At 45.9% G+C, this 20,930-nt stretch overlaps 1 protein-coding gene across 3 annotated transcripts in view; it reads left to right on the forward strand.

The window, feature by feature from the left end:
* The first annotated feature begins 3,982 nt into the window (after window positions 1-3,982).
* LOC140494829 (proteinase-activated receptor 3-like) overlaps window positions 3,983-20,930 on the forward strand; it is a 36,815-nt gene continuing 19,867 nt past the window's right edge. Inside the window, exons 1-2 of one of the 3 annotated variants that reach the window (XM_072594490.1) lie at window positions 3,983-4,085; window positions 10,856-12,056. In XM_072594490.1, the coding sequence (XP_072450591.1) occupies window positions 4,010-4,085; window positions 10,856-11,919 (1,140 nt within the window). In that variant the 5' untranslated portion in view covers window positions 3,983-4,009 and the 3' untranslated portion in view covers window positions 11,920-12,056. Of the gene's footprint in view, window positions 4,086-10,855; window positions 12,057-16,476; window positions 16,579-20,930 lie in introns of those variants that run through there. The other 2 variants (XM_072594486.1, XM_072594488.1) reach the window with 2 other exon arrangements.

Genomic DNA, 20,930 nt, shown 5'->3' on the forward strand with positions numbered 1-20,930 from the left:
CACCTTCTAAACACCCTGTGTATGTCCTTACACCGCACACAGCCCAACTATTCAAGATGACGAGGTAAAAACAATGACTGCAGATGCTGGAAACCAAATACTGGATTAGTGGTGCTGGAAGAGCACAGCAGTTCAGGCAGCATCCAAAGAGCTTCGAATTCGACATTTCGGGCAAAAGCCCTTCATCAGGAATAAAGGCAGTGAGCCTGAAGCGTGGAGAGATAAGCTAGAGGAGGGTGGGGGTGGGGAGAGAGTAGCATAGAGTACAATGGGTGAGTGGGGGAGGAGATGAAGGTGATAGGTCAAGGAGGAGAGGGTGGAGTGGATAGGTGGAAAAGGAGATAGGCAGGTCGGACAAGTCAAGGAGACAGTAACTGAGCTGGAAGTTTGAAACTAGGATGAGGTGGGGGTAGGGGAAATGAGGAAACTGTTGAAGTCCACATTGATGCCCTGGGGTTGAAGTGTTCCGAGACGGAAGATGAGGCGTTCTTCCTCCAGGCGTCTGGTGGTGAGGGAGCGGCGGTGAAGGAGGCCCAGGACCTCCATGTCCTCGGCAGAGTGGGAGGGGGAGTTGAAATGTTGGACCACGGGGCGGTTTGGTTGATTGGTGCGGGTGTCTCGGAGATGTTCCCTAAAGCGCTCTGCTAGGAGGTGCCCAGTCTTCCCAATGTAGAGGAGACCGCATCGGGAGCAACGGATACAATAAATGACATTGGTGGATGACAGTTCATCATCAGCCCCTCCAGGGCAATTAGGGACATGCTATAAAGACTGGCCCAGTCAGTGATACTGTTTCTGTTTCATAGCCACTTTATTGCCACCAGTCAGTACCATCCATCCATATCCAATCACATTGGCTCTTAAATGGAACTTTGTTTAGCTGCTCATCTTGAAGGAGTGGGGAATGTGAGGGGTGGGAAAGGGGGTTAAGGGGGGAGGGCAGGGCAGAAGCAGGGGAGGGGTGGGGGGAAGAAGGCAGCTGAAAGTTTTGAGCCTGCATTGTGAGTGTAATGTGTTTGGCCTCACATCCTATTGTATTGGCTTCTTACTTGAAACGAATTTGCAGAGCCTCGACGTTGGAGCTCACGGGTTAATCAGACCAGATTCGTCTCTCCTGGAGTTTTGAAGGGTGAGGGGTGACCTGATTGATCCTGAATGGTCTGCTCAAAGTGGATGTGGGAAAGATGTTTCCTCTTGTGGGTCTGTCCAGAAACAGGGGGCCATCGTTTTCAAATTAGGGATCACTGTTTTAGGGCAGAGACAGGGAGTATTTGGAACTCACTGTCCCAGGAGGTGAGTGGAGATGACGGTCAATGGAAATGAAGACAGAGGTAAAGAGATCCTTGTTAGGCAGAGTATCATGGGTTATTGGGGGGGTGTGGGTGGGAATGCTGAATTCAAAACAGAAACAGAAACAGGTCAGTCATGATCTTATTGGAATGGGGTTGCAGGCTTAAGGGGCCAATGGCCTGCTCCTGCTCCTAATATATTTGTTTGTATAAATACCCAATTATATCAACTCTCTGTGGAATTGCAAAACTCCATTCATGTTTGAGTCAATGAGTCATGAGGAGTGGGCAGCTACCAGTTCATGGTTGTTTCAAAATGGCATTCACCAGCTGCCTCTTTACAGTTGTCTCTATGCTCAGGGGGCAATAGACTGGCATCAATGAGTCAGTGATGAGGGGGAGTGGGATAGAATTGGAGGAGGGAAGGGCCTGGTATCCTGAATATTGATGAGGTGTAGGGACAACGTGTCTGTAAAGGAGGGCTGTAGATAGTGACTGTCCAAATATGGCTCCACTACATGGGGTTGCCTGGACGAGCCCTTAAACAGCTTTGAGGTCATCATCAATTACATTTCCATTAGGTGCCGAGGGTTCTCTGACAAAGTCCCTCACAACACCTTGAAGGGAGGGCCAGCTGAGCAATGTGTCATAGAGCAGTGAGTACAACCACAAGCACTAACACAAACATTCAACAAAGGAACCTGACATTGTTCTTTCCCCGGTAACAGAGGTGCTCCTAAAGCTTCCAGCAAGGAGCAGCCAGCAGAAGGTGAGTCAGGACCTGGAGTTCTCTGATATAATAGTAACACCCATGTGACCCAAATCAAACTGATCTCATGAGAAATATTTGCAAGCAAAACTTTAATTTGAATGACAGCTGTGTCCTTCCTTTGTGCTCTCAATAAATGCTTTGCGTTTTAATTTGTTTTGAGGAATTATGAGCCAGCATTTACTGTCCCATCCTAATATGTGTCTGAACTGATAAGCTCCACATGTTTCAGAGAGCAGGAGAAAGTGAGGGCTGCAGATGCTGAGAGTTAGAGTCAAAATGTATGGTGCTGGAAAAGCACAGCATGTCAGGCAGCATCTGAGGAGCAGGACAGTCGACCTTTCAGGCCAGGATCCTTCATCAGGAAGGGTGTATGCCTGAAACATCAACTCTCCTGCTCCTCAGATGCTGCCTGACCTGTTGTGCTTTTCCAATGCCACACTTTTTGACTCGGCATGTTTCAGAGTCAACCCCAATGTTGGGGTCACATGTGACATGTGGGTCAGACCTGTTGAGGACAGTTGTTCCCTTCTCTACAGGACTTCAGCGAACCAGCTCAGGTTTTACAACAATCCACATTTAATGATTTGAGCTTCCAGTTCTAGATTTTTTTGAATTTAATTCAAATTTCACTAGTTGGAGTGATGGGATTCAGGTCTTTGTTACAATGCTCCAAATGACTGTATCTGTGGTGTTCCCATGACACTACACACTCAGCTGGGTGGGAAGGCTGTGCTCATGATGAGGAAATCCATTTTTGTCCAGATTTGGAGGAGCCAGTGTTGGACTAAAGTTACAAATCACACAGGGAGAAAGTGAGGACTGCAGATGCTGGAGATCGGAGCTGAAAATGTGTTGCTGGAAAAGCGCAGCAGGTCAGGCAGCATCCAAGGAGCATTCCTGAAGAAGGGCTGATGCCCGAAACGTCGATTCTCCTGTTCCTTGGATGCTGCCTGACCTGCTGCGCTTTTCCAGCAATACATTTTCAGTACAAATCACACAACACCAGGTTATAGTCCAACAGGTTTATTTGGAAGCACTAGCTTTCGGAGCACTGCTCCTTCATCAGGTGGTTGTGAAGGATGACAGAGCACTGCTCTGAAAGCTAGTGCTTCCACATAAACCTGTTGGGATTATAACCTAGTGTTGTGTGATTTGCAACTTTTTTGTCCAGGACATTCTTTTCCTGCTCAGCTCAGACCTGTTTCATTCTGATATGAAGATGATGTTCAATAATCCCAACCTTCCCTCACCCTCACCTTCCTGGGTGTTGCTGGAAAGTTTGAATTGAAATCACATGGAAACCAGCAAAAAGCTAAGGCAGAAATGACACCTACTGCCCTTCTGATGTTGGTGTTAACAATGGTCTGTGATAGTTAAAACTCCAGCCCAGCTACGATATTACCTTATATGAAGAGCTGTTACCCAGTGCCTCTATGTAAAATAATAGTGAGTGCTGACCCAGACAGAACAGGCAGCTTCCCATTATTTCCCTCAGAACGACCAGGGGGTAACTCAGAAACCAAGCAGATACAAACCTAGTCCAGTGGTTGCTCAGTCCATTAGAATTTAACCTGGTAATATGGTGTCAAATTTCTCACATTTTTGGTTTTTCACCATTACATTTCTGTTCATGCAACATATGCCAAGCCTGAAATATTTTAAAAATTGAACTATGAGAATCAGGAATATTATGAAGAAACTTCCGTTGCCCTGCAACTGGCAGATTAGATTGAGAGGAACCTGGGCTGAGACGTTATTGTCAGTTGTTTGATAAAGTGCAGTGTGATCTCCAGAAAATGACGCAAACTCCTAATCTCACTGTGACAACTGGTCAACTCTCCTGCAGCGTCATTTATAAACTCTCAAAATAAAAGGAGACTCGCTGATAGAGACATTCTGGTGGGATAGTCCACAGCAAACCTGTTCCGCAAAGACAGACTGAGAAGTCATGGAGCAATTTGGCTTCATTCTCATGGTCTCAGCTCTCCTACTGTCAATGACAGACCACGCTCAGTCACAGGAAGGTAAGGTTTGTGCACCATACTTTCAGAGAGCAATGTAAGTTTCTGCATTCAAACCAGTTTAGAAAAGTAACCTCTCATCTTCATTGCCCTGTGTCTTCCTGCTCAGAGTTCATAAGAACTCAAACATTGTCTGTGAGCAAGCCAGAGCTCAGCTCAGGAAAGCTCCACTATTCCATATTCCATTTGTCCTGCATCAAACCTTTGCTGTCCCTGAACTGCATTCAACCACATTGACCTTAAAGTATTTCTTGAAACAATATAGAGGGAGCTTTACTCTGTATATGACCCCATGCTGTCCCTGTCCTGCGAAGGTTTGATGGGAACAATGTGGAGGGTGACCTGGGTCAATGTATGGTTCTGACTTTCACCTCATGTTACAGTCTAAGTGAAATTTGAATATTTTGTTGAATTCAGTGTTTAATTCAGACGTTGCCAAGTAGCAATCTCAGTTCCATTTCTTGGATATTCTTGGTTTTTTTTGTGTCCTGTGGTTGCAGCTCTCTCTTGATCCCAGCACCTTTTGTGGGGATGTTTCTCACTCAGTCCCTCTGCCCCAGCTGAAACAGTTTTTTTCTCTTTTCTGTCTTTATTCTTTTTGAGATGGTTCTCAATCTCTGCCCAGACATAGAAGAGAAAACACCTGGCCCCACCTCATCCCAGATCCAACCCTCCAACTCGGCACTGCCCTCGTGACCTGTTCTACCTGTCCATCTTCCTTCCCAACTATCCGCTCCTCCCTCCTCTCCGACCTATCACCATCACACCTCCCACCTTCACTCATCTATCACCTTCCCAGCTACCCTGCCCTAGCCCCACCTCTCACTCCTATTTAGCTCTCAGCCCCATTCCCCACCTCCCACCCCACATTCCTGATGAAGAACTTATGCCCGAAACATCAACTCTCCTGCTCCTCGAATGCTGCCTGACCTGCTGTGCTTTTTCAGTACCACACTCTTGACTCTGATCTGCAGACCTCACTGTTTCCAGGATGGATACAGATACCTGTCTAAGTCACAGAAGACAGAGTAGCAGTGGGAGGGTGGTTTTCTGTCTGGAGATCTGAGACAGTGGTGACCATAGATCTTCGAATCCTTACTGTGTGGAAACAGGCCATTTGGTCCAACAAGTCCACACTGACCCTCTGAAAAGAATCCCACCCAGACCCATCCACCTACTCTATTACTCTACATTTCCCATGACTAATGCAACTAACCTACACATCCCTGAACACTATGAGCAATTTAACACGGGCAATTCACCCTAACCTGCATACCTTTGTACTGTGAGAGGAAATCCACACAGACACAGGGAGAATGCGCAAACTCCACATAACAATGGCCCAAGGTTGGAATCGAACCCAGGTCCCTGGCACTGTGAGGCAGCAGTGTTAACCACTGAGCCACCATGCCACCCAGTAGTGTTCTGCAAGGATCAGTGCTGGGACCCCCGTTGTGTGTAATGTTTATACATGATTTGAAGGAGAATGTAGGTGGCCTGATTAGTAAATTTGTGGGTGATAGAAAGATTGGGGGCGGGGCTGCTGCAGATAGTGAGGAGGATTACCAGAGGACACAGCACGATATGGATAGGTCAGAGGCTTGGGCGAAGAAATGGCAGATGGAGTTTAATCCAGAGAAATGCGAAGTGATGCATTTTGGGAGATCTAATGCAGGAGGGAAGTATACAGTAAAAGGCAGATCCCATAGTAGCATCAACGTACAGAGGGATCTAGATGAACATCCTTCTAAACTCCATCGAGTATAGACCCAGAGTCCTCAAACATTCCTCATATTATAAGCTTTTCATTCCTGGCACCATTCTTGTGAACCTCCGCTGAACACACTCCAGGGCCAGTATGTCCTTCTTGAGATATGGGGCCCAAAACTGTGCACAATATTCCAAATGTGGTCTGACCAGAGCTTTATAGGGATGCAGAAGTACATTCAAAGTCCTCTCAAAATAAATGTCATCATTGCATTTGCCTTCCTAACCACTGACTCAACCTGTAGGTTTACCTGGAGAGAATCCTGGACTAAAGCTCCCAAGTCTCTTTGCACTTCAGAGACATGAATGATTAGATTCCCTACAATGTGGAAACAGGCCCTTCAGCCCAACAAGTCCACACTAACCCTCCGAAGAGTAACCTACCACCTACTACAGCCATAATCCTGTCACATGGAAAGTCAGAGTAACCTCTGACTAATGCACCTAATACTAGGGACAATTTAGCATGGCCAATTCACCTGACCTGCACATCTTTGGATTGTGGGAAGAAACAGGAGCACCCGGAGGAAACCCACGCAGACATGGGGAGAATGTGCAAATTCCACACAGACAATCACGCGAGGCTGGAATTGAACCTGGGACCCTGGTGCTGAGGCATCAGTGCTAACTACTGAGCCACCATGCCGCCGTAAAATGTTCTCCCTATTTGGAAAGTAGTCCATGCCTCTATTCTTCCTACCAAAGTGAATGACCTCACAGTTTCCCACATTGTACTCCATCTGCCATTTCTTTACCCGCTCTCCTAATCCGTCCAAGTCCTTCTGCAGCTCCCCCACTAGGGTACCCCAAAGTGCAGCATTGAAGGGTAGCTCTGGACAGTACATGGATGAGAGATGTGCCATAAGAGTACAGCTGTGTTGGTATTTGTCAGGTGTCAATGTCCATGGATATGGGGTGTTCATGGTCACTGCCCACTGAGTGGACCCTGAGGTATTGGTACCAGGTGTCCCAGATGGCAGCTGGGAGGAGCCTGTGGAGACCTGGGGTCGTCAGGTTCCCACTCGGACTCTTGTGTTGGGAATGCTTAGCATCTCGTTCCTATCCGGAGAGTGGGAGAACAGGATCCTGCACATCATGGTATTCCAAGTTGGAGGGAATCTTGGAAAAGATTGTGGCTGTAGGAGCTGCTCCTTTTTTGAGGTATTTTAGGTTTGGAGGTGATTTCCTCAAATTCAGGAGCAGTATAATTACTGTTTTATAAACTGTTGTATTGTTTTGGAACTTTGGGGGATAAACAATCAAAACAACGGCACTTTAGAGGAAGGAGAAAGAGAGACAAAGGTAAAGACCACATGTTCAGTGAGAGTGAGAGAAAGAGAGAGCGAGAGAGAGAGAGAAAGAGAGAGAGAGAGAAACCTACACTGCTGTCTGATACAGCAGTGACACAGCTACTGCCTTTGCTGTTTGAGTTCAAGTATATCTAGATATCAGAATGTATTGAAGAAAAATTAACAAACAGCGAAGATCACAGCTGACCTTGGAGGAACCTGGGTGGGAGAGCTCCTAGCACAGGAACAGATAAGTGCATCGTTTTTAAATATATTGTTGCTGCCTTTTTTAATAGTGACTAGAGTGGATTCTTTTTTGGTTATATGTTATATCGAGATCTGTCTGTTGTTTAAAATTTAAAAATATAAAACATAGATGCTACGTTAGCGTGGAGCAGTGTGTTTTTCGAGCAGTAAGACTGTGCTGTTTTCTGTCGATTGTTAAGGTGCAGAGATGGCCTTTAGTAAAGTGACGTGCTCTTCCTGTTGGATGTGGGAGGGTAGGGAGAGTTTCCATGTGACTGAGGATTATGGCTGTAGTAAGTGTGTTTGGTTGCAAATCCTATCAGATCGCATGGATCAGTTGGAGTGACAGTCAGAGGCAATGAGGAATTTACAGGAGCCGGGGGATGTGATAGGTGCAGTTATACGAAGGGAGAAAAGTCGCAGATACTGTCAGGTAGATGGGTTAACTCCAGGAAAGGTAGGAGTGGGAGGTAGGTTGTGCAGGAGTCTCCTGTGTCTATCCCCATCTCAAACAAGTATGCAGTTTTGGAAAATGTAGGGGGTGATGAATACAATGCCATGGTGAAACTACATCAGGACTACTGTCTTGATGTGGCTAATAGTCAAGAAAGGATACATTGCTATAGGGCCTGTTCAGAGCAGGTTCACTCGACAGCCTCCTGGGATAAAAGGACTAGCTTTCGGAGCGCTGCTCCATCATCAGGTGGTTGTAGAGAAATAAGATCATAAGACACAGAATTGATGGCTATAAATTCTGTGTCTTATTCTCCACAACCACCCGATGAAGGAGCAGTGCTCTGAAAGCTAGTGCTTCCAAATAAACCTGTTAGACTATAACCTGGTGCTGTGTGATTTTGCCACCTCACGTGTCGTAAACTCCTCAATTACCTTGTGCGCCAACTCTACAGCAGGCGCCACAACCTTGAAATTAAGATGGAGTCCACACTCTCAGCATGTGCTCAGGATACTGCAGTATGTATACGGAACATTGGCAAAGAGGCAAGGCAACAAAACTACACTACATACATGCACACCAAGAACAAGAAACTGGAGAAACTTGGCATCACCACCAGCAGTAGCCAAGCCCTCCCTGCACCACAGTGAGAAACGTTATCACCGCAGGGAAGTTGATCATCAACTATCGGACCACACCATTCAACAGGAAGAGATTGAAGTTCTCGCAGGGGTCTCAATTTCTGCCCCACCACCAAAATGCACCTCATTGGTTTTGAACAGACACGGAGGAATTCATCAGACAAATGAGACTCTGGGAATTCTTTCAAGACACCAGCAGTGGTCCTAATGAGCCCAATGAGGAACCGGAACTGTCATCACACGGATCTGTAGAAGGATGACCAAAGAAGGAGTCAACTTGGACCTCATCGGAGGGCCGCTGCCCTGGGCTTGACATGTATGCTCAATCTGTCAGGAGATATATAAATGTCAGATTCATCAACCGCGCCCACTGGCTATAAATTGTGTCTTATGATCTTATACTTCGCAACTATCTGATAAAGAAACAGCGCTCCAAAAGCTAGTGCTTCCAATTAAACCTGTTGGACTATGACCTGGTGTTACGTGATTTTTAACTTTGTCCACCCCAGTCCAACAGCAGCTCCTCCTCCACATCATCATGGGATAAAAGAGCCTGTTTTTTGGGGAAAGTAGAACAGGCTGTGCCTGTGAGAGGTGATCTTATTGAAACAGGTGCGGGGGCTGAGGGGGCTTCATACATACCATGATGAAAGAATCCCTTGTAGGTGGATATAGAACAAATGCTTAAAAATAAGGAATTGCCAGTTTAAGAGTGAGATAAGAAGATTGTTTCTTTTTCTCTCAGAGAGCTGTGAGTCTGTGGAACCCTCTGTTTCAGAGATCAGTGGACCCAGAGACTTTGAACAGCTTTATAGATTCTTGACTAATACTAGTCAGAATCATCCTGGGCCAGGAATAACATGATGAGAAATTTAACCAAATTGTATGAGTCAATGGTTATCGGGGCCTTGGTGCAAATGTGGAGCCGGAACCACAATCAGAACAGTCACCATTTTGGTGAACGTTACAGCAGGTTCAAGGGGCTGAATGGCCTCCTCATGCGCCTAATTCTACTTCAAGCAGGTGAGGAGAAGTGATCGTTTCAACAACATTTTAGGTAATCACAACAAATATTTTTAAATTCATTTTTAATATGTGTCTATCACACTTTCATTAAACCTAGCTCACCAGATCAAAAGTAAAGCCAATGCCCAGATTGTCTTGAGTGAAAAAGCGGAGATTTATTCTCTATTAAACTTAAGAAAAAGGAAAAATTTGACATCAAACATGTGCACAGACATAGGTAATAAACTTACAAAGACAGTGGGGAGAGATGTCCATACAGACAGGAAGGCAAAGGCAAGTTCAGTTTAAAGTTCTGTTGAGCTGTTTCCATTTCTTCAGTAATAGTGACCATGCAAATATCCTTGGTTCTTGGTGAATTCCTGTTGCTTCAAGATGATTTGTCATCAATCACTGACTTTTGAACTTAATGAGAAAGAGAGACAACCAGAATATCTTCCAATTTTTGCTTACAAACCTATTTTCCCTTGTCTCTGTTCTGCTGCTCGCTATCAGCTATTGATAAAGTTATATTGGCATATTCCTGAATTCGTTGATTGCTTTCCTGAGCTGAATACTCTGCAGACAATCTTTCATTTCAGTTTGTAACTTCCAGAAATCTCTGGCAGATCTCAAACTCAGCTAGAGTGTCCTTTTACAGGAATGCTAATTTCAGCTGAGATTGACCCAAGTTTGTTCATGGTCCCATGAGCCTCAGCGTCACTGGGTCAAAAACCTGGAAATCCCTCCCTCAGAGCAATTGTGGGTGTCAGCATCACCTCCATCCTGTGAGTGAATAAAAAACAAGTTCTGAAAAAGGGTCACCCAGCCTGAAATGTAAACTCTGCTGCTGTCTCTCCACAAATACTGCCAGATTTGCTGAGTTTTTCCAGCAATTTCTGTTTTTGTTTGTGAATTTTAAAAGACTTCAGCTTTCCCTGAGTTTTGTTACCTCAGTAATGTCAGTATCTGTCCCCGGGTACAATCAATGGGAAACAATAAAGTTCTCAGCAAAGGTACAGTGGCCAAATGGCTTTCTCTGTACTGTTTCATTGTTTGATTTTAAATATGGAGCAAGTTCCCCCCCCCCCCCCGCCCGGACCACATCCTGCCTTGTGGCATTGAGATTGAGGATTAGCCATCATCACATTGTACAGTAGAGCAGGCTCAAAAGGCTGAATGGCCTCCTCACAGCTTCCATGTTTGTGTTCGCCTGAAAGGTCCATGTGGGAGTGGTCCTCATTCTCCTCATCTTTTGAAGATAATGCTTAGCAAAGAAAACTAGACCTGAATGTAGCTTGAGACTATTACAAAACCAGAAACGCTACTGTCAACCTGAGAGTCTAATCTTTCAGTTTTCTCTTGTCTGTGCAGAGTTCTCAGGAGATGATAATCGTGGAAGAGTTTTAGTTTTTGACGTTGATACATCAACAAAGTTGCCAAATAATTCTAAGGCCATTTTAAATAAATCAGCGGAAGGTCTACTAACCAGCAGTTTCACCAGAATGGTGCTGCCCAGCTTTTATACCATTGTCTTTGTCATCGGGCTCCCAGCCAATGGGTTAGCCATGTACAATCTCATCACCAAGGCCCAGCGATTACCATCCACCATCTTCCTGATGAACCTGGCTGTAGCTGACCTGCTCCTGTGCCTCGTGCTGCCGTTCAAAATTCACTATCACTTCCTGGGCAACCACTGGCTCTTTGGTGAGGCTCTGTGTCGGACAATGACCGCCTTCTTCTACGGGAACATGTACTGCTCCGTCCTGCTGCTCACCTTCATCAGTGTGGACAGATACTTCGCTCTGGTCCACCCGTTTCTCTCCAAACGATTCCGGGGCAATGGCTTCGCTGTCAGGAGCTGTTGTGTGATTTGGCTGCTTGTTGTCATTGCCATGTTACCGTTTCTCCTCCGCAGACAGACCTATCCAATCCAGAACCTCAACATCACCACCTGCCATGATGCTTTACCAACATCATTGGTCACTGATTATTTTTTTTACTACTTTTTGTGTTTGGTTGTGTTTGGGTTTTTTATTCCGTCTCTTATTACTATATTCTGTTACCTGTCTATCGTCAGATCATTGATATTGGAAGAAAGCAAGTATTCGAAAGCTATAATGACCATGGTGTTGGTACTGACTGTGTTTTTGATATGTTTCACTCCCAGTAATATAACCCTGTTGGTACATCACTCACCGATCCACCTCACTAACAGCAATGACCTGTATTTACTCTATCTGATCTGCCTTCTGCTCAGCACCTTCAATAGCTGCCTTGACCCTTTCATCTATTATTACATTTCTGAGGAATTTCGGAATGAAGTCAGAAGAATATTATTTAATAAAGTCAAGAAAAGTAAAGGATCTAGGAATGGCCTCATTCATACAGACAGCTCCTCAGCCTCCAGATCAGCAGCCACACTGAGATATGTTTAACTGGAATGGGATTGTCAAGGAGAAAGTGAATGGGTTCAATGGAAAATTTTCTGACAGTACAATTTCAGGATGGTAAACAATTAAAGAAGCAAACAGCATTTTTGGTTTTATAAATTAATACACTGGATGTGAAGGTGCAGGGGGTATCAGAAAGCAATTCTGTGCTAATCAAGTTACCAATCAAGAGCTGTGTGCAGTTTTGGGAACCCCATTAGCAGCTGCAAGGGCCTGAGAGTGAGCAGTAGAAATTTACTGGAATCAGACAGTCATTCCAAACAGAGAATAGACCAACACCCTTGTGACAGGATTAGTGTCCTTGTGAAGGGTGGAACAGAGATTTGTAAACTATGAAATGCCTTTGCTCAGCTGCATTATAAAAAGGCATGTTCTCTAATTACAGCATCAGGAATTGAGGAAATAGTTTTAAATAATCAAAAACAAAGAGGAAAATAAAGAGGAGGAATTCCATTTTCACAGACAGCTGTTAACAGACAAATTCCTGTCACAGGAAGTGGTGGAGACACAGACTATTGCATCTGGTAATGAAGAATTGGACAAATATTAGGTCATGAGTACAAGGAACTGTGGAGTGAGGCAGGTGGATTAGTTTAGGGATTGATACCGGGCAATGGGGAGAGAGTGCGGCAGTGGGGTTATTATGGAGATTAGAAGTTTGGGATTTTGGGAATTTATGGGCTAATTTTTCTATATTTTGCAACACTTTATAACTGTAACATCAATATTTTTAAATGTCTATATAACCCTGTCAACCTATAGATTCTGAGCTTCTATGTAACCCAGTCACCTATAGAATAAGACCTTCTATGTAACCCTGTCACCCTATAGATTCCAAGTCTGCTCACTGTGTTGCAGTAATCCCCTTAATGACTTGAACTGCTTTCAGGAATTCGGTTTGAACTCACCTGAGCCAGTCTTCTGATATCTTGATACCTCATCTGCTGTTCTCCAAACATACAATGTCAATGTGATCCCGGATCTTACATCTAGTCCCAGATCTGACCACCCTCTCAAATGCTGCAATACTTCTTGGCCTCAGTAGCTCACTACATTGACCATTCACCAGTCTCATCCACAGTGCTCCCCAAGACCTGGATTAATCCCAGTATTAACACACACACTCGCCTCATTCCTGGGAAGTTTAGCAAGGTGAATTCCCATTGGGTGGGTATAGAGGGGTTTCCCACTGGTCCAGTGCAGATGGGGAAATATGTTCTTTGAGCTGAACACTCCAGTGTTTACCAACAGGCTTGAAAGCTGCTTCTGGAAGCTCATCAAGTCTGCCTGGTAACTGGGAGTGGCCACTCAATAATGAATACATATCCTGAGGACAAGGAAGGAGAACACAGGCACTGCACTTATGGAGCTGAACAAGAGAGAACGTGCAGATAAGAAAAAGCCAGAAGGCAACAAAAAGTGAGGGTGTGGGGGGAAGGAGAAAGTGAGAAATTAGAACACAAGGAATGTCCTGTGCTGATGACACAGTGGGGAATGTGAAGGTTCATATCCCCATCACTAACCACTGCTGACCCTGAACTCTCACACACTGATGCCCCCCAATACCTCCTGTCACCCCAAACCCCCCAGTCCCTCCTGTATCACTGTCCCCCTCCCACCCAGTCCCTCCTGTATCACCGTCCCTCACCTCCCCCACCCCCCCCAACCCCGGTCCCTCCTGTATCACTGTCCCCCCCGTCCCCCCCCGTCCCTCCTGTATCACTGTTCTCCACCCCCCCACCCGTCCCTCCTGTATCACTGTCCCCCTCCCCCCTCTGGTCCCTCCTGTATCACTGTCCCCCTCCCCCCATTCCCTCCTGCATCACTGTTCCCCTCCCCCCCAGTCCCTCCTGTATCACCGTCCCTCACCTCCCCCCCCCCCCAACCCCGGTCCCTCCTGTATCACTGTCCCCCCCCCCCCCCCCCCGTCCTTCCTGTATCACTGTTCTCCCCCCCCCCCCCCACCCGTCCCTCCTGTATCACTGTCCCCCTCCCCCCTCTGGTCCCTCCTGTATCACTGTCCCCCTCCCCCCATTCCCTCCTGCATCACTGTTCCCCTCCCCCCAGTCCCTCCTGTATCACTGTCCCTCACCACCCCCCCACCCGTCCCTCCTGCATCACTGTCCCCCTCCCCCCCCCAGTCCCTCCTGTATCACTGTCCCCCACCCCCCAGTCCCGTCTGTATCACTGTCCCTGGACTGTCCAAGTCTGAAATGATGATAGTGAAGATCCCAGAATCCGGATTGTGTGAGTGCGAGGGATTCTGGTCAGTTGTTCCTGCGCATTGATTATTCACATGGTTACGATGATTTCTTCAACAATATCCTATCATTGTTATATTTTCCAAAAGTGGAAATGTATTTTGCTGTGAAGCAGACAGTTTGTGTGTAATATGTTAAAATAAATATTCTCATCTTTACTCCTGCACCTTGTAACTTTTTAAAGTTAACTCTTCAATCCTTCCTTAGAGTCATAGACATGTACAGCATGGAAACAGACCCTTCAGTCCAACCCAACCAGATATCCCAACCCAATCTAGTCCCACCTGCCAGCACCCAGCCCATATCCCTCCAAACCCTCCCTATTCATATATCCATCCAAATGCCTCTTAAATGTTGCAATTGTACCAGCCTCTGGCAGCTCATTCCATACACGTACCACCCTCTGCGTGAAAAGATTGCCCCTTAGGTCTCTCTTATATCTTTCCCCTCTCACCCTAAACCTATGCCCTCTAGTTCTAGACTCACCCCCCCCCCCCAGGGAAAAAGACCTTGTCTATTTATCCTATCCATGCCCCTCATGATTTTATAATCCTTTAAACAGTCACCCCTCAGCCTCCGATGCCCCAGGGAAAACAGCCCAAGCCTGTTCAGCCTCTCCCTGTAGCTCAAATCCTCCAACCCTGGCAACATCCTTGTAAGGAGAAAGTGAGGACTGCAGATGCTGGAGATCAGAGCTGAAAATGTGTTGCTGGAAAAGCGCAGCAGGTCAGGTAGCATCCAAGGAACAGGAGAATCGACGTTTCGGCCCGAAACGTCGATTCTCCTGTTCCTTGGATGCTGCCTGACCTGCTGTGCTTTTCCAGCAACACGTTTTCAGCAACATCCTTGCAAATCTTTTCTGAACACTTTCAAGTTTCACAACATCTTTCTGATAGGAAGGAGACCAGAATTGCACACAATATTCCAACAGTGGCCTAACCAATGTCCTGTACATCTGCAACATGACCTCCCAACTTCTGTACTCAATACTCTGACCAATAAAGGAAAGCATACCAAACGCCTTCTTCACTATCCTAGCTACCTGCAACTCCACTTTCAAGGAGCTATGAACCTACACTCCAAGGTCTCTTTGTTCAGCAACACTCCCTAGGACCTTACCATTACGTGTATATGTCCTGCTAAGATTTGCTTTCCCAAAATGCAGCACCTCCCATTTATCTGAATTAAACTCCATCTGCCACCTCTCAGCCCATTGGCCCATCTGGTCCAGATCCTGTTGTAATCTGAGGTAACCCTCTTTGCTGTCCAGTACACCTCCAATTTTGGTGTCATCTGCAAACTTACTACTTGTACCTCTTATGCTCGCATCCAAATCATTTATATAAATGACAAAAAGTAGAGGGCCCAGCACCGATCCTTGTGGCACTCCACTGGTCACAGGCCTCCAGTCTGAAAAGCAACTTTCCACCACCTGTCTTCTACCTTTGAGCCAGTTCTGTATTTGAAATATTTTGTTTCATGACTATGAAGCTGAGAATAATGTCATTGTTGAGGTTCTGCTTGAGTCCAACTCTGTTCAAACCTTTGAGCTGGGTTTTGAGCGATTGCGTTTGTATTGTGTGGGAGACCGGGCTCCCTCTCTGCAGGGCAGCTGTTTGAATCATTCCTCAGTTGTTGAGAATTATCTGTAGCTGACATTTTTTGAGGAGCTCTCGGGTCAAAAGAAAATGAACAATCAAAGCTGGTGGTTACAGAAGAAAGTGAGGACTGCAGATGCAGGAGACCAGAGTCAAGAGTGTGGTGCTGGAAAGGCACAGTAGGTCAGGCAGCACACGAGGAGCAGGAGAATCAACATTTCAGGCAAAAGCCCTTCATCAGGAATGTGGCTGAGAGTTAAATAGGAAGGGGGTGGAGCGAGGGGGAAGGTATCTGGGAAGGTGATAGGTAGACACAGGTGGGGGCTGATGGTGATGGTCAGAGAGGAAAGTGGAGTGGAAGATGGACAGTTTGACGGGGCAGTGCTGAGTTGGGAGGTTGGATCTTGAATAAGATAGGGGGAGGGGAAATGAGGAAACTGGTAAAATCCGCATTGATCCCATATGGTTGGAGGGTCCCAAGGCAGAAGATGAGGTGTTTTTCCTCCAGGTGTTGGGTGGTGAGGGAGCAGCGATGGAGGAGACGCAGGACCTGCATGTCCCTGGCAAAGTGGGAGGGGGAGTTGAACTGTTCAGCCATGGGGCGGTGGGGTTGTTTGGTGAGGGTGTCCTGGAGATGTTCCCTGAAACATTCCACAAGTTGGTGTCTTGTCTCCCTGATGTAGATGAGACCACATCGAGAGCAACGGACACAGTAGATGAGGTGGTTGGATGTGCAGAGAACTCTCTGCTGGGTGTGGAAGAATCCTTTGGGGCCTTGGATGGAGGTAAGGGGGAATATGTGGGCACAGGTTTTACACCTCTTGCAGTGGCAAGGGAAGGCTCTGGGAGTGGAGGATGGATTGGTGGGGGGCGTGGAAACAAGGGAGTCATGGGGGGAATGGTCTCTGCGGAATGCTAAAAGGGATGGGAAGGGAAATATATCTCTGGCGATGAGGTCTGACTCTTGGTGGCAGAATTGGTGGAGGATGATGTGTTGTTGGTGGAAATGGCCGACATCCAAAGCCTCAAAGGATCCTTCCACATCCGACAGAGAGTTTTGGGCACATCCAAACACAGAGTCGAAACACTCTCAAATGAGAAAGAGTCATGAGAACATTTGGACTTGAGCACAAAGGAGATAGTTGAGAAACGTATGTGGATGGGATATGTTTAAACAAAGTTTCACATGCCTCTATTCATGAAAGGAAATCCAGGAAACTATGGACCAATGAGTCTCACATTGATGGTTGGAACGCTATTGGGGATGCACATTTCGAAAAGCACAGCCTAATTAGGGGCAGTTAGCATGGCTTGGTGCCGGGAAGGCTATGCTGCACTAAGTTGATTGAATCTTTCAAGAAGGTGACAAAGGTAATTGATGAGTGTAGAGCAGTGGATGTTGTTTACATAGATTTTACTAAGGCTTTTGACAAGGTCCCTCGTGGTAGGCTCATCCAGAAGATCAAAATGCTTGGGATCCACAGTAACGTGACCACTTGGATTCAAAATTACCTTGCCCATAGAAGGCTGTGGGTGGTGGTGGAAGAGAGTTTTTCAGGCTGGAGGTCCATGCCTAGTGGTTTAGATTAGATTAGATTAGATTAGATTAGATTAGTGGTGTTCCACAGGGATCCGTACTGGGACCTCGGTTTGTGATATATATAAATGACTTGGATGAAAATGTCGAGAGGTGGGTTAGTAAGTTTGCAGATGACACAATGATTGTGGATCTTTGTGGATAATGTAGAAGGTTGCTAAAGGATATTGCAGGATATAGATCAGTTGGAGATATGGGCAGAGAAATGGCAGATGAAGTTTAATCTGGATAAGTGTAAGGTGCTGCACTTTGGGAGATCAAATATTAAAGAAAAGTATACAGTTACTGGCAAGTCCCTGACCAGCATTGATATGTACAGAGGGATTATGGGGTTCAAGTCCATAGCTCCCTGATGTGGCCATGCAAGTAGATAGGGTGGTAAAGAAGGCGTATGGCATGCTTGCCTTTATTGATTGGGGCATTGAGTGCAAGAGTCAGAATGTCATGTTGCAGCTTTTTAAGACTTTGGTTCTGCCATATATAGAGTATCGCATTCAATTCTGGTCACCACACTACAGGAAGGATGTGGAGGCTTTGGAGAGGGTGCAGAAGAGGTTTACCAGGCTGCTGCCTGAATTAGAGAGTATGGGCTGAAAAACATGGTTGTTTTCTATGGAGCAGCAGAGGCTGAGGGGAGACTTAATCGAAATCGATAAAATTATGAGACACATAGATGGGGTTGATGGTCAGAATCATTTTCCCAGAGTTGAAATGTTTAATACTAGGGCGCATACATTTAAGGTGAGGGGGGGAAAAGTTCAAAGGAGATGTGAGGGACAAGTTTTTTTACACAGGGAGTGGTAGGAGTCTGGAAGAAGCTGCCAGGGGTGGGGGTGGAGGCAGGGGCAAAGGGGCATTTAAGAGACTTTTCGATAAGCACATGGATATATGGCGGAGGAATATGGACCAAGGGCAGGCAGAAGGGATTAGTTTAATTTGGTGCATGTTCAGCACAACATGGTTTACCAACGGGCCTGTTCCCATGCTGTACTGTTTTATGTTCTCTGCTGCCTGATAACAAAAAAAATAAACAAAATCCCAACTTTTCAAACTTAAATAATTAAAAATTTCTCATGAAGCAATATATTTCCAAGTCAGGATGGCTTGTGGCTTGTGGCTTGGAGGGGAATGTGCAGTGGTTGGTGTTCCCCTGAACCTGCTGGATTTGTGGCTGTTGCCTGTTAGTTTGTGGGGCTGTTACTTGCCACTTGTTAGCCCAAACTTGGATAGTGCCCAGATCTTGCTGCATTTGAACTCAGACTGCTTCCGTATCCGAGGAGTGGCGAATGGTGCTGAACATTGTGGAATCATCGGCGAACACCCCACTTCTGACCTTATGATGGAGGGAAGGTCATTGATGAAACAGCTGAAGATGGTTGGGCCTAGGACACTCCCCTGAGGAACTCCTGCAGAGATGTCCTGGAGCTGAGATGAATGACAACCACAACCATCTTCCAGTGTACGAGACTCCAGCCAGTGGAGGGTTTGCCCCCCGATACCCATTGATTCCAGTTTTGCCAGGGCTCCTTGATGCCACATTCGGTTCAAATGCAACCTTGATGTTAAGGGCTCACTCTCACCTCAGCACTGTAAATCAGCTATTTTGTCCAGTTTGGACAATCTCTTGTGAGGTAGTGTATGTGATTGATATATATTTTAGTATCATTTATTTTTAAGTTTGGATGTTTGAAATTTGATTTTGTGCTATCTGGATTTTTCTGTGCATTTGAAGATTAAATTGTATTTCTGAAGCCATGGTGACTCCTTTATAAAGAAATTGAATCAAGTTTCAGAACAAGTGAGTTATTGTGATCATTGGGAGAGTTTCGGATTGAACTCGGGTAAATACGTTTGTATCAGCGTCTCTGTTGGAAATGTCTGGGTTTGATTCTTTTCTACGTTTAGTGGAAACACCCACATTTATAAACAAAAGTGTTTTTGTTAGGTTTAGTTTGTCGCAGTTCTGCAGAAGCCGTTGGATGAAAGTCAGTGTTTACGTCAACATTCCTGAGAAAGGGCGAGAATGGTAAACAAGAATACAGAAGAGCAAAGGACCAGCAATAGGCCATTCAGTCCATCAAGCCTGCTCTGCTAATCAAACTCTTCAATCCCACTCCATCTTCGTAACCTGGGACCTAGCCGCAGCACCACCCTTCCTCAGACCTCAGATAAACCTCTCCACCTCATTGGGAACCAATATGTCAGATCCACCATGACTACCCTAAACACTCCATCATTTACCTGGCTCCCATGCCACATTGCGCAATGACTCTCTCTACCTTACCCATTGTGCAGCCACTCCCCTGACCTTTTACCTCATACCCACGTGGCACCCTACCCACCTGACGCCCAATCCCCTCCCATACCCCCCCCACCTCGGCACCCTCTCCTCACATTTATCATTTGACAGACGCTGTCAAAATGGCTGTCTCTGATGCTGGATCTTTAAGAACATGGCTGCTGTGAAAATGGAGCATGGTTTGTATTTCCCTGACAGTTCTGCACTATGGGAGAAATGTCAGAATGGAACCTCGGCTCCTAATTTGTGAGGGAGCCCTGAGCTGAGGCTCTTGTCAGACATGTATAGGCTTGTCATTAAAATGGAGTGAAGTGGTAATCTACATGAGAAGCACACTCGTTGTAAAATCTTTCTCAGTAGTACTGGAGAAACTGAGCAGGTTTAGTAGCAACTGTGGTAAGACTTAGTTAACCCAGGTAGAGGTCACTGTGGACTCGAAATGTTAACTCTGGTTTTCTCTCCACAGATGCTGCCAGACCTGCTGAGTTTCTCCAGCATTCTCTGTTTTTTATTTCGTATTTCCAGCATCCACAGTATTTTGCTTTTATTTGCTTGATGAAGTGGCAGTTGGATAAACAGCGATGACAGGACATTATTCATTCTATGGGAGGGTGCTCAGGGCTTGAGTTTATTGTCTTATTTAAAAGATGCCACCCACAACAGTGCAGCACTCTGTCAGCTACTGCACAGGGAATATCTGCCTGGACCTAGTGCTCATGTCTTGGGCTAGATTTGAAAGCTGTAGGTTATAGTCCAGAGATGCTTGGAGTTTGAGACATGCGAGTACTGGATGCAGACAGATGCCAATCATTAACATCTCTTATATATGCACACAACATGAGAAAAGTCTTTTGTGGTGCAGTGGTATTGTCCCTACCTTTGAGCCAGGAGGCCCATGTTCAAGCCCCACTTGCTCCAGAGGTGTATCAACATCTCTGAACAGATTGATTAAAAACTGAGCTTTCACTTGGGCCCCTGCCATGTCTGTGCTCCTTATAAACATTCCTGGTCACCGTTATATGTGGGTCCACACCTGCTCCTTAGAAGCCACAACTTTCTGACTCAGAGAACATGGCATTACCACTGGAGCATCACTGACATTGTGGAAACATACAGCATCCGGGAACGCTATTTTAAACTTGTGAACTTATCTCAAAATGTCAATTTCTGTGATGCTTTTGCCAGGATAAGCAAAAGGGAACAGGAAATCTGTTGAAAGTGATAATGTGTCTACCACAGGG

This window comes from Chiloscyllium punctatum, chromosome 24 (genome assembly GCF_047496795.1).
Source record: "Chiloscyllium punctatum isolate Juve2018m chromosome 24, sChiPun1.3, whole genome shotgun sequence".
Classification (NCBI taxonomy): Eukaryota; Metazoa; Chordata; class Chondrichthyes; order Orectolobiformes; family Hemiscylliidae; genus Chiloscyllium; species Chiloscyllium punctatum.